Here is a 14,044-nt window from a genome sequence, read left to right as displayed (position 1 = left end):
ATATTATTGTGGTTTTAATTTGCATTTTCTTTATGACGAATGATGTTGGACACTTTTTTTTTTTTAACATCTTTATTGGGGTATAATTGCTTTACAATGGTGTGTTAGTTTCTGCTTTATAACAAAGTGAATCAGTTATACATTGGACACTTTTTTAATGTGCTTATTGGTCGCTTGTATATCTTCCTTTGTGAAGTACCTGTTCAGATATTTTCCCCGTTTAAATATTGGGTTGTTTGTCTTTCTGTTAGTGAGTTGAAGGAGTTCTTTACATATTCTGGATACCAGGCCTTTGTTAGATGTAGATTTTGTGAATATTTTCTCCCCAAAATATCTTATTGATTCATTTTCCTAATGATGTTCTTTATTGAGCAGAGTTTTTAATTTTAAAGTTTAACTTATTTTTTTATTTTATTGTTATTGTTTTCAGTATATGGTCTAAGAAATTTACCTATTCCAAAGTCACTGCAGTATTTTGTCATTTTTTTCTAGAAACGTTATAGTTTTAGCATTTATCTACAGGTCTATGACCTATCATGAATTTTTTGTGTATGGTGTGAAGTAGGGGTCTAAATTTTTTTTTTCTCTGTGTGGATGTTCCAGTACCATTTGTTGAAGAGACTTGCCTTTCGCCATTGGATTGCATTGACTCCTTTGTCAAAAATCAGATGATTGTAAAACTGAAGTTCTGTTTCCAGACTTTCTGTTCTGCTCCATTGATCTACTTGTCTGTCCTAATGCCAGCAACACTCTATCTTGATTATTATAGCTTTATTATAAGTTGTGAAGTCAAGGGGTGTCAGTCCTCTGACTTTGCTCTTCTTTTTAAAGATGTTTTTGGCTATTCTAGATTCTTATGTTTCCTATAAATTTTAGAATTGGCTTATCATTTCCCACAAGAAGTCTGGTAGAATTACTCTTGGGATTATGTTGAGTCTATAGATCAGTTTGGGGAGAATCAGCATCTTAATAATATTGAGTCTTCCAGATTGTGAATACTGGCATGTTTTCTGACTCATTTATCCTGCTGCTTCTTTTTCTCTCATTTCCACCTTTTGAGTCCTAAGGGGAGTGGTGGCAAGGAAGTGCCCTACAGTCAGGTTGCCTGTGGGATCTTTGGAAAATTAACCTGACTGGTAAAGTGGGGATGAGAATGATAGTTACTTCATAGAGTTTTGGGGAGCATGATGTGAAATGTTTAAGAAAAGCCTTTAGGAGTGAGGGCGCTGTAGATATTGGCCTTGTTTAGGACTGCCCTTCAGTATCTAGCATAGATTGTACCTGGTCCTTGAACACTGCTCAGAGCCCCAACCCTGAAACGTCTCTTTTCCTCAGTGTGTTGTTCTCCTCCCTGTGTAGAACTTAGTGCCTTTTCCTTGAGTGTGTCTGACTCTCCTTATCACTGTAAGCTCTTTGACTGTAGAGTCTGAATTTCAGCTTCTCTTGGGTCCATTAATTGCTCATTATTGTGTGTCAGCTCCAGTGGACACTAAAAAAGTATCAAGAATTTTAAGTTTATTTTTTCTTAGTGTGATCCCATCCACTGTCTTACTTTTTCCTTGAAGAAATAGTTAAGGCAGGCTTTATTCTCAATTACAGATGAGGAAACTGAGGCTCCCCATGAGAGGCTAAGCCACTAGCCATAACCAGTTAGGGACAGAGCTAGAACTAGAACCCGGCTCTCTGGACTTGAAGAATAATAGCTATGATGTTTTACTATATTATATATTATTTATGTATTACATTATATTTATGTATATATTATATATTCTGTTGTATATGTGTACATTTTATTATGTTACATATGCATATTATATAGTATGTGCATATTATATATGTAATATATAGTATGTATATACAGTATACTATATACCTTTTTTATATATATATGAAAATTTCTTAAGCTCTGTGAGATGCTGGAATCCCTTTTTTCAGGGCAAGCTAGCTGCACAAATCCTTCATGAAAATGACATTGACATTTCAAGACTGTGTTGAGCCAGTGAATAATATCATACAGGTTTAAAAGTATCTTAAACCACCAAATGAACTTCCCCTTCTGTTTTTGAAAAGGGGTATGATCAGTGGGGTATGATCTCTGGTAACCACGCTTACTGCCTGCTGACTCTTCTTCACAAGAATGAACATTTACAACTACAGAGGTTGTTTGTAAGGTGTCCTCTGCATTCTCCCTTCCCTGCCCCTCTGAAATGCCTGGCTTCACTGTAGCAGAGCCCAGTCCCGTGTGAGGTCCTACCGTGCACAGCCGTGACTGATGTGGAACGATGGAAGGAGAGGAGCTGTGTTAGCTGCTGAGCCTGTGAGTGGGTGACTTTAAAAAATGTACTGTCTTCCAGAAGAAAGGCTTGTGCTCTGACAAATTCATGATGTATCTATAGTTCCCCTTTAATTACTTGCTCCCAGCTACCTCTGGAAAATACTAGCACTTATGTGTTCTAGAGTGTGGGGTAATGCTTTTAGGGTTTAATGTTTGTTCACGTGATAAACATTGATCTTGCTTCCCAAGAACACATATGACTAGGAGAGAATGGGTGCTCCTGTGCTAGAGATGTTTTCTCATCTTCCCCGCAGCTGCATTACTCCACACCGGAGGCTGGTGGGCATGGGGAGTAGACTTTGTGATATTTTACTGGAGTCTGATGTTTTTGGCTTTAGAATCCATGCAGATACATTTTATTCATCACAACAAGCGTAGTGGCCAGGGTGTCATAGAATTTCATTGATCTTAATGATATCCTGAAACTTAATTTCTCCCGTCTCTGTCCAAATTACCTGCTTCCGTTAAGTACCTTACATGTGTCAGACACTGTGTCAAGTCTTTAGGCGCTTGATATCCTTTAATCCTCACAACAGCCTCTGTCACTCCCACTGTTTCATATGGAGATGCTGAGACTTAGAGAGGGCATCTAACTTTGTCAGTGGCAGAGCCAGGATCAAAATGCAAGCACTCTGACTCCAGAGCCTGCATGTGTATTGCCTGCACTGAGTTACCCATCACCCTGGTTCTTTCCTTCCCACCACCTCTCACACCCTCCTTTCCATGAATTCCAGTAGGATGACAGCTGGGTCAGGGGCAGCTGCACAGATCTTTGTAGCTCAGCCATGTGTCCTTGTATTGTTCTCCTTTTCCTGACCCTCTTCTTGGAATTCTCATCTTTTTATCCAGCTCTATATCCTTTCCCCATGCTCTACCTTACCTTAGCGGTTGCCATAAACCTACTGAGATAGTTGCATTTTTTAAAAAAAGAGAACTTGTAAGGTTTTTAAAAAGTAAAGGCACATCTAGGTGTTTTCTGCAATTGGACGCCAAATTCACAGGTAATGAAGGTTGGAGTTCTAGATTTATAGGGATTATGATATTAAAAATGTCATGGGCACGGCTCACGTTAACTCTCTGGGGGGTTTTGGAAAGAATGTGTATGTTTGCTTATTCATCCTTCCACACACCTACCAACTGGGCATTCATTGAAAGACAGTGTGTGTAGTGGTTAAGAGTTTGGATTGAGAGGATTAAGGCAGTGTCTGTAATACACTTAAAATAGTGCCTGATGTATGGTGTTAGTTGTCATTAATGTTAAAATGTGCCTGCTGTGCTCTGATATTCTGCCCTGGACTTTGGGACTACAATGGACAGAATATCCCTGGAATCATAGTACTTTCAGCTTAGTTGGAGAGAGAGAGAGAGAAAATTACAAGTGTGTATCCGTGCACCAAGGAGACATACAGGTGAGGTGCAGGTGTATAGCAGAGGTTCCTAATGAAAGATCCTGGTTGTGTTCATTAAAGAACTTTAGAGCTGGAAAGAACTGCAGAGATTTTCTAGTCGCACCTTCTTTGGAACCTAGAGAACTTCAATGACTTGTCCCCATTTATACAGGGGATTTACAGAAGAGCCAGGACAGAACCTGTACCTCCTGAAACTGAGGTCAGGCCGATGAGTATCACATGGCCAAACCTCCTCCTTGAAGACTTGGGCCAATTTGCTGAAACATATTTACTCCCAAATCATTCTCATCAGCAATGCTTGATGTTGGGGGCAGCTCCTCCGAACTCAGACTTTAATTATCTCTGGCTCCTGGGAGATTTCCTGACGGTAATTTGTGCCAAACCATCAGAATAATGATGATGGCCATTGTTTTATGTTTACTTTAAAGTTGTCCATACTGGTAATGATCACCTGGAAAACAGAGATTTATTCTGCTGGACATTTGTAAATATCTAGTTTGAATTTAGGAGACTGGGTAACCAATCCAACTAAAACTAGGATCTCACAGATCTGCCCGACGAATACATATATGATAAAACTAATCAGTTGACTTGGAAATGGAGACGAAAGAGCATCTTTCGGAAAGTATATGTTAGGCAGGAGTGGGGGGGTTGGTTAGAAACTGATTCAAGGAACTATATAACCTTAAAGCTTTCAGAGGGTTTATAATTTATCTGTAATGGGAAAAATACTTTACCATCGAGATAATATCTTGGGATAAATTTGAAATAACCAGCTGTAATATGGATGTTTGTGGATGTATGTGAATTGTAGGGAATGAATTCTTCTTCTGTGAATGTAATTTAACGTGGATGAGATGACAAATAAGCTATATGCAATAAAGCCCGTTTGATATATATAATGTGTGTAATTTTAAACTTAAAACCATCATCTTTAAGAACTGTAACGGACCTTGGAGATCATCTGGTGCAAACTACTTTGCAGACGGGGGAACCAAATCCCAGAGGCGATGAGTGGCTTTGCCTATAGCGTGGACTAGAATCCAGGTATTGAGATGATTGAGTTTGGAGACTTTTTAGAACGTAGGACTTGATACCCACAGGCTCACTTTTAGTATTTTTACCCATAGTGGTTTTATAGCATGGCTAATCATAGTTAACTGATTTCTTCTGGAAGATGAACGAATTCTTCAGCCCTTGGTATATGAGGATGCTGAATAAAAGTATTTTCTGTGACTTCTAATGAATGCTCAATTAAAGAAGTTCAGGGAAATTAGAACAATACTGTTTGTCAACGTCTTCTTTAGTTTGAGCTGTTAATGCGGCTTCTTATGATTTCTCAGCTGATTTAAAAGGATTCAGAGAAGGTCGTGTATGCTGTTCTTTGCAAAGAAAAGCACTGGTTGCTAGAGGAATTGAGCTTTAATATAGTTTCATATCATAGAGGTTTTAATAATGCAGTCTGAAGTATTTGTACATGAATTCATTAAGCCCAGATTAGTCTTACTATAATTACTCAAAAAGTAATTCAATTTAAGAGAAAACATTTTAAATGGATATAAAATACCCTGTTAGCTGGGAAGCCATACTGTTCTACTTTATCAGCTCCATAAAGTACTGGCAGATGTGAACATAACTTTCATAGTACACAGAATGCAGTCATAAAAAGTATTATTCCTAAATCTATTTCTTTATGTTCTTTCAGTAGTTAAGAGCATTGTTCTTCTGTGCTAGGAATGAGATATACTCTGGATAGAATGTCATAAAAATGTTAGGGACTTACTAGCTCATGGGCTTTGCACTGCCTTCCCAAGTCCCTGTCGGCTGCTGGGCCACAAGCACAGGGCCTCAGATGGATGTTGGTCGTACATTCCCTGGAAAATGGAGCAGGAAGAGACTTCGGGGCTTTAAAAATTTTTTTCTTACTCACAAATAAGAGACATTTACAGAGCGCCATGTGCCTTCAGAGGAACAACAATGACACACAAGGTATCGGTCTTCATTTCTAACACGGTAAAAGGTGAGGGGAGGCCAGGAGCAAGGAAAACTTTCCCTGGCCTGCATCCAAAACGGGACAGAGAAGAAAAAGGAGGGAGAGATACAGACCCACATTAAAGGGCGGTGGTATTTGGCACGGAGGGCTGGAGACGGGGAGTGAGGCCTTCCGGTTGGTGCGGGCTGCGTGCAGTCGGAGCTGCCTGGGTGCGCCTGGGGGAGGCAGGAGGGGCGGGGAGATGAGGCACGCGGCTGCCCGAGCTGCCTGAGCTGTCTGGCTTTGGAGACACAGAAAACTAATCACAGTCCCCGTACGGTGCCATTGAAGCCAAGCACGGGCTCTGGAGGAGCCCTTGACTCTGGCCATGCTCCAAGAGAGCACAGACCTGCGCTCGGACAGGAAGGGGTTCCACTTAAGTGGTTTGTTGGGTTCAGACTTTCACTAATTTACTTAATGGAGCAGCAGAACCCTTTCCTCAGGCAAATTCTTCGTAGCACCCCACAGTGCTGAGCAGAGTGGTTCTCAGTTCAGCTGCCCCGTGCAGTCCCTACCTCTTGTGAACCCTGGGTCTCCACTCATCACACCCCAGGGCAGGGATGGGTGATCCCCTTATGTGGTGGCCTTGAGAAGTAACGACAGGTCCAGAGGAGACAGGCAGTGTCAGAGAGGTGAGTGGTGCCCAAAATGAAGGCTGGGCTCTGGGTTTCTGGAACATCTGGGTACTAATCACAACCCCTTAGATCTTTGGTGTTTGGAGATAGGATGTCATTGGACCTCTGATTTTAAAGATTAAAAATAATTCATTCATCAAATAATATTTGATAATTGCTTTAGAGTTTCTTAATGGCATGTAGCTACACGATGACAAGAAGGAATCAGGGCTTCCCTGGTGGCGCAGTGGTTGAGAGTCTGCCTGCCGATTCAGGGGACACAGGTTCATGCCCCGGTCCGGGAGGAACCCACATGCCGCGGAGCGGCTGGGCCCGTGAGCCGTGGCTGCTGAGCCTGTGCGTCCGGAGCCTGTGCTCCTCAACGGGAGAGGCCACAACAGTGAGAGGCCCGCGTACCACAAAAAAAAAAAAAAAAAAAAAAAAGAAGGAATCAAAACAATCATTTAATTTTAATGGATTTTCCTCTTATGATATCTTACAGTCCTATACAAGTCACAATTGGCGATATTTTCAAATAGTAGGCAATCGATAAATATTTGTTGACTAATAACGCTACAATTATAGAAGTTTTTCTGAATACTAGTTATTGTGCAGTCTTATATGCTTTACCTCATTTAATCTCCATAGTAATTTATGAGACAGCACAAAAATTAATTATTCTTATTATCTGTGTGTTGCTGATGAGAAAAGCAAGGCTTGGGGAGGTTAAGTAATTTGCCTAAGATCACACAGCAAGAAATGGGACCAGCTCTGACGTCAGGACCTGAGCTCTTTGCTACCCTATTCTATTGCTTATTGTTATAATAACATTAACTTTCACTTGTTGAGCATGTACCCCATAAACCAGTTACATGTGCTAACTGCTTTACAGGTATGATCTAGATTCTCCTTATGAACTTTGAAAGAAGTTTTATGATTCTCATTTTATAAATGTAGAAACTGAGACTCAAAGAGGTTGAATAGTTGCCCAAGATGGCTGTCCAGTGGACTAGCAAGAATTTGAACCTGGTATTATGTGACCCCAACGTCCATGTGCTTCACACTGATTAAATGATCTAACTTGATCCTCATGATATTCCTGTGGCAGGGTAAGAGCTTATCTGTATCATCCCATTTTTATAGATGAGAACATAGGCTATAAGAAGTTTCACCTCGAGTTTCCACCTGGTGAGGGGCTGGGACCCAATCTCAGGTCCTGGGATCCAGCGGCCACAATCATGTGGTGACCCGGCACTGGACTGTATTTGGGAGAGAAGGAATGAACCCTGCCCTCCCTGGGAAGCCCACCTGCCATTTTTGGACCTAGACTTCCTCAATTTGAAGCAGAACTACTCTGGAGTACTGGGGAGGCTTTGGTGGGCCCCACTTTTCAACCTTGAAAAGAAATAATTCACTTGATTTACAGAGATGTGCAGAAGTATACAGACTGAATTCTAGAAATCCTCATAGCCATGCATAGAGCTTGTCGGTTTTGGAAATTTGGTGAGGGGCAGCTCAACTGATCTTGAATTGACTTTGTTTAATGGTGAACTCGACCCCATTCAAGGAAGCAGCGTTCATTCCAGCTGCTCCCTACATCCTTTCTCTTGTCCCTGGTTAGTTGGGTCCCAGTGACATTTACAGTGCTTTACTGTAACGGCACTTGTACTTGAAAGAGAATTTTCTTTCTGTAGCTCAAACCACAGGAGGACTCGCAAGACAGCTATCTCCCCAGGTGAGACTTCTTAGATGGGAGTTAAGTGCATGCATTTTCAAGAAACTAAACTCCCCTCATGTATAATTTAACCTAGAAAAGGAAGCAAAATTGAGAGAGTAGTATGATTACATTGTTTGAGGACTAGTAACTCTACCTCCCCCAGTCTTATGGAAGTCATGCATGCTTTCACTGTTTGGCATATCTTTAATGCTGTGGGGTGTGGGCTAGATGTGATATTGTAATAATAGTGAGGGTTTCTCTAACCATAGTTACGAGCTGTGGATTGAAATAGTAAATTATTCCTAGCAGACTGAATGGGCAATAAGACTGCCATCCAGTTCTCCTCATAAAACAAAGCAATAGATAAATAAAGAAGAGCCAACCCACTTAACCCACGTGGCTCTGTGCATTGCTAATTATTAACCCAGGCACAAGAGATGGGTTCACCCAGAGTGTGGTTAAATCATTTTTAATAGAGGTAAACACTAGCCATGTGGATGAGTAGCACTCAAGAAAGTTTTTAATCAGCAACATTTAGGAATCACCCAGCCTAATTGCCATAACTTATTAATAATAATAAATAATCTAGTCTCTTTATGGCTCCTGTCTCTGGAGGACTCAGTGCATTAATGATCTCTGGGGTGTGAAGCTCTCAGTAGCTCTGGAGGAGGTGGGCAAATATCCTTGATGCTCGTTCCTAACAGTAGAAATTGGACATTGAGGCTAAGAAAGGCAAATCTGAGTTCTTCCTTTCTTATTTTCTTCTCCCCACATCTGATGGGGATGAAGATGCCCTTTCATCTATATATAGGACCAGAATGGCTCCAGGGGGTGCGTGTGGGGCTGGAGAACAGGCTTTCTTTGTTTATTTGAATGATTGGGGTTGAGGTTTTTTCCCTTGGGAAGTGAGTGTGAGTGGAGCTTTGTCTGAAGGAGTTCATTTCCTCCGCACAAGTGTCCCTGGTGTCCTTTGGACTCAACCTGACTGAGGCTTGGCTGGGCGCTGGCAACTCCCAACTCCTTACTTCTGTGATTTCTGATTTCTGGGAGAGCAGAGAAGACGTTGCTGATTCTCACTCTCAGAGTGATTCTCCTTAGCCCTGGATGGGGGGACGGGGGAACGTTTGTGTGAATCATCTAACTTAACCTTCCCAACACCGTGGTATTAAGTATCTCCAGGTCAGTTCAAGTTAAGAGATTATAAGTGATTGACTCCCAAATAATTCTTAGTGGTTGGTTAGACCGGAAGGAGATGATTGCGCTCAAATTTGACGCCATTTGATTTTTATAAGTGACTAGTCCCTGTGGGTTGGGAGCTGGGGGTCGTGGCTGTGTACACCAGAACAGAAGATATTTCTATGGCTTAGAAATAGAGAGTATTTCTATGGCTAATGTCCTCTGAGGTCTACAGTTCGGGGCGGGGTGGGGGGTAAAACAGCACAGAATCTGCCTTCTTCTCGCTTATTTTCCATCCTTCTGTCCATGAATCATTTGAGCGTGAGCCTGGATGGCTGTTTCAGTGTGGAAAAGTGAAATTTTAAAGAAGGTACCCAAGCAGTTATAATTCAGAGCAAAGAGCTAAATAATGCTGAGAATGGAATGATTTATGCCATAGACTACAAAAGACATAAATTTAGAGTGTAAATTACAAGATAACTCGTGCCGAATTGTTGTAATATTTATACTAGTGTTTATTAACGTTTACATTTGAATAAAAAGGTGCAAAATGTAAGTGAAGCTGAAAAGGGGTTTTTAAAAAATCTAAAAGAGCTTATATGAAAATCACGAGAGTTTGCTGGAATAGAAGATATGAATAGTACTCTATGCAGATTTGTCTGCTAAACCATGATATATGCAGTGGAATTGGAAGGAATAAGGTATCTTATTCCTGAATCCCTGCCTGAATTTCTTCCCTCCCTGACCACTGATACTTTCCAGTGACTCAGATCAGTACTGAGTTTCAAAGGAAGTGCACCCTGTCAAAAGCCATGGAGAGGAGGTTGAGGTTTCTGGATGGACGTCAAGACTAGATCCGTATTTGAAAGACTAATCTCATTTAAATGATGTTTTCAATGTTGGAAATTTTTGTCTGTATTCATTAGAGGAGAATGATAAATCTCTAATTTGTACTTTGCTAATAATAAGGATGAGCTTTTGTGCTTCATTAAGGTTAAATGAATCTCATGTAGTCCCGGCTCAGCCTTTAACAGACGCCATGTGTGACCTGGGGAAAAAATCTCTTACTTCTCTGGGACTCAGTTTCCTCGTCCATGAAATGAGGGAGTTGGACCAAATGGGTGTTGAGACAGACTAGCCCCTCTGTCCTTCCCTCCCTGGGAGTTGTGAGCCTGCATCTGTCTTATCTGTCCCACAGCCATCGGCCTGGGTATGCCCTGGGGAGCATGTGTATTGCACGTGAATGATACCCCTCACGGGGGTCACGTGTGCACCAGTGGAATGAAAACTGCTCTCACTGGTGTTCTTTCCTTGCAGTCTGTTTAACCCACCAGGTACATGTTTCATCCACACCATTTGTGACCCCTTGGCTCTTTGTGACCTTGTAGGAACTGATGTTTTAGTTGAAGACTGACAGCAAATTTAGATGTTGATGATATAATTCTCATTTAGTTTTTAAGATACAGATGAGTTTTAATTCAGATTATGAATGTGAGGCATGTTCATACATGCACATACATGGGTTCAGGATACATGTTCCATGTCTGATTTCTTCACTCAAAAATAATAAAAAACTTTAACCATTTTCAGTGGTTGAACCATAATCCATTGTATGGAATGTATTATTTTTGGTTTGATTCTCTGTAGACAAACAAATAGGCAATCTGTGTTGTTTGTCCATTATACACAATGCTGTAATGAGCATCTTTGTAGACTTTAGGTACTTGAAGACCTTTAGGTATTTCATTAAATGAAATTCCTAGCAGTGGTATTGTTAGGGTAAGGACGCATATTTAACATTGCCATACATACTGTCAAACTATCTTGTAGGAAGTTTTATGCCTATTTACAACCCCATGAGCAGGGCAGGAACTGGCTCACATCTGGGTGGTGCTGTCTGTATTCTTGCCAGTGCTATCTTCCATCTTTAAGTTACTGGATGAGAAAGTAGGAGGAGATAAGAATACTTTTGGGGTGATTGAAAGTCAGTAGAAGCAGGGTGAGCCTGATGTCAAAAAGTACCTTGCATATGCACATATGTTCACCAAAAGATACGGACAAAGTATCACAATTCCTAATTGCTCAACACTGCAAACAATCCAAATATCCGTCCACGTTAGGATGGAGAAATAAATTATGATAAAATCATGTGGTGGAATACTATCCAGCAGTGAGCATGGAAGACCTACTGCATGCTACAGCATGGATGACTCCCATAATCACTGTGGAGCAAAGAAGGCAGACAGAACAAATTCAGTCCATTTATGTAAAGCTCAGAAACAGGCAGAACAAATGTGAAGTGTTGTAAGTCATGCTAGCGGTTCCCCTCGGCAGGTGTTGGCCACTGCTTATTCGTTTATGCTTTTCGCTAATATGCATGTTTCCTGGTGCCAGACCTAGTGCTTGGCATGTGGTAGCTTCTCAAATATTTATTGAAAAAGATGAATTACTGTTTTTTCACCTTTTAACAAATTTTGACCTAGGATTTAATATGAAGACATAGTGTTAATTAGTTGTGAGTTAAAATTTGGAGAATTCATACATATGTGCTTATTATGATTTAAATATGGAACTTTATTCATAGGCCCTTCCTCTGTTTATCCTGTTGTGTGCCTTTGTTGCTTTTGTTGTTATTTATAAACCAGCCAGGCAGCTTAGTAGGGGGTAAGATGATGGTTTTGGGAATCAGACGGACTTGAGTTCAATTCTGAGCTTATTCCCCTGTGACCTTGGATTTGTTCCAGAAACTCAGTTTCCCTATCTATAAAGTGAGGATAATATTACAACTTGCTTGATAGCATTCTTGTGAAAATAATAATATTAACATGAATAATAACTGGCAACTTTTGTATGTTTACTATGTCCCGGGCACCGATCTAAACCTTTAAAACGTGGGACATCATTTGTTTAATCTTTGCAGTACAAATCTATTTGTGGTTTAGGGAACTGTAAGCCACAGAGTTAGTAAGCATGCAGCCAGAATTTAAACCCAGGCAGCTCCCTTCCAGAGCTCAAGCTCTTAACCACTGCCTCTGAGTAGAGGAAATATTGTACCAGGAGTGTTTAGCATAGTCAGTGTATGTTAGCTATGATGAGTATCACTGTCATTTTCAACATTATTATTAACTTTATTTTTCTCGCTTCTCTCTCCCTCTCTCCGCCTGTTTTTCCTTCCTCCTGGCAGATGTTTTCCAGCAAGGTAAGCCCACTGTCTCCTGCCTGCTTTTCCATTGGTTGTGCTCTTTTGGGAGAGTATCATCTGTGTGCAGAGGGTTATGGGGCTTTACATTCTTCTGTGGACGTATCATGGGAGCTTTAGGAGGTACCGTGAGGATGATAGTCTGAGGTGGCCTGAAGTGCCATCAGCATTCCCGGGCCTCCACTGTCCAGCCTCTGCTTCTTCCTCTGGACCTTGCTTGGGGGAAGGGTCGGGGCTGGACAGTTGGGGCAGAGCCACTGGGGAGGGGCTCATGGCCGGGTGCCTCTCCAAGGGCAGGGCTGCTGTGGGCTTGTGAGAGTGGTGGGAGCTCGTGTCTCTGGTGGGGATTGGGTGGAGGCCCCTGTCCCTCGGGGCTCCTGCATCAAGGCCAGCTGCAGCTTGGTCAGGGCCCCATAGGCCACCTCCACCTGGGGCTTTCTTTGTCAAGCAAAAGTGTCGCTGACCTGGAGGTGTGGCCCAGACCATGGCTGGCTGGTCGCTTTCTGCTCTTCAACCCAGGGACGCCTCACAACCCCTCCAGTTGGTCCAGTGACTGAGAAGAGCCTGGCGAGGGTGTGCACCGTCTTATGTGTTTTGCCAGCCACGTTCGCATGTGTGGGGGAGCTGGAGAGGGAAAGTGTAACCTAGACTGTGTCTTCCAGTGCGTGTTTTAGTCCCCACTCAGGATACACAGCCACTGTGCTCTGGGAGACTCACAGGCATGGTCTTATTGAACCTGCTAGATACACATTCAGGGGCAACTGCCTCTTTCCCTTTCTTTATGGCAGCCTGAAACCACCAGGAGAAAGTGGCAGGACCTGCCTGTTTATATTCAAGTTGGGAAATACGTTTGTCGCCCACGTCCGCCACATCTTTCTTGAATCCCAGGCTGGCTTAGAATAAAAGAGACCGGTTTAAAAATACATCCAGGCATCCCATAGATAGCTTCCAAAGAAATCTTAACAGGCTGGATATTTTCACAACGATTGTTTCATCCTAAACATGCAGCGTGTTATGGAGAAAGTCGGTCTGCTCTCTCTGATAGAAGCGCAGTTGTGGGTAACAATGAGGGGACTTGTGTTGTCTTTTAAGAGTCTGGAGTCATAGACCTACTTTTATAAATAATTCATAAACCCCAACAAGCCGTAAGTAATAAGTTCCATTTGGCTAGAGACGAAGCCATGAGCAAAATTGAGAAGGTGCCGTGACTGTGGGTGTAACGCACGTGCTGCTGTCAGGGCACTGGCTGCAGTGCGTTTTCTCCCTTGACAGATTGGGAGTTCAGTGGGATGCTCTGGGAGGACAATTTTTTTCAATGAACTAGAGAGCAAGCGCCCCTACCCCCAACACTGAATTGCATTTCTCCTTTTGAGACGTAAAAGGCTCGAGTTAGGAAAGTCTTGCTGGAGCACGTGTGCCGAGGCCCCTGGAGGAGGGGGAGAGAAAAGGTTGGTATCAAATCTGGCTTTTCTACCCACAACCGTGAGCGTTCACGGTTGTTGTAGTCGGTATGAAAAACGGCTTCTCAGACTGCTTATGTCAAGTTTGCCTCCTTTTTAATC

The 14,044-nt window shown here is 42.1% G+C and overlaps 1 protein-coding gene across 2 annotated transcripts in view; it reads left to right on the top strand.

Moving 5' to 3' along the window:
* The window catches only part of GFRA1 (GDNF family receptor alpha 1), a 204,608-nt gene that overhangs the window by 42,834 nt on the left and 147,730 nt on the right, over positions 1-14,044 (top strand). The window contains exon 4 of one of the 2 annotated variants that reach the window (XM_029245699.1): positions 12,468-12,482. The exons of the other annotated variant lie outside the window; for it this stretch is intronic. Coding sequence (XP_029101532.1) covers positions 12,468-12,482 — 15 coding nt within the window. The remainder of the gene's footprint in view (positions 1-12,467; positions 12,483-14,044) is intronic. 2 annotated transcript variants of the gene reach the window in all.

The sequence above is a fragment of the Monodon monoceros genome, unplaced genomic scaffold (genome assembly GCF_005190385.1).
Source record: "Monodon monoceros isolate NGI ecotype Baffin Bay Population unplaced genomic scaffold, NGI_Narwhal_1 Super_Scaffold_4, whole genome shotgun sequence".
NCBI classification, from domain to species: Eukaryota; Metazoa; Chordata; class Mammalia; order Artiodactyla; family Monodontidae; genus Monodon; species Monodon monoceros.
This window is presented reverse-complemented; position numbering and strand designations above follow the sequence as displayed.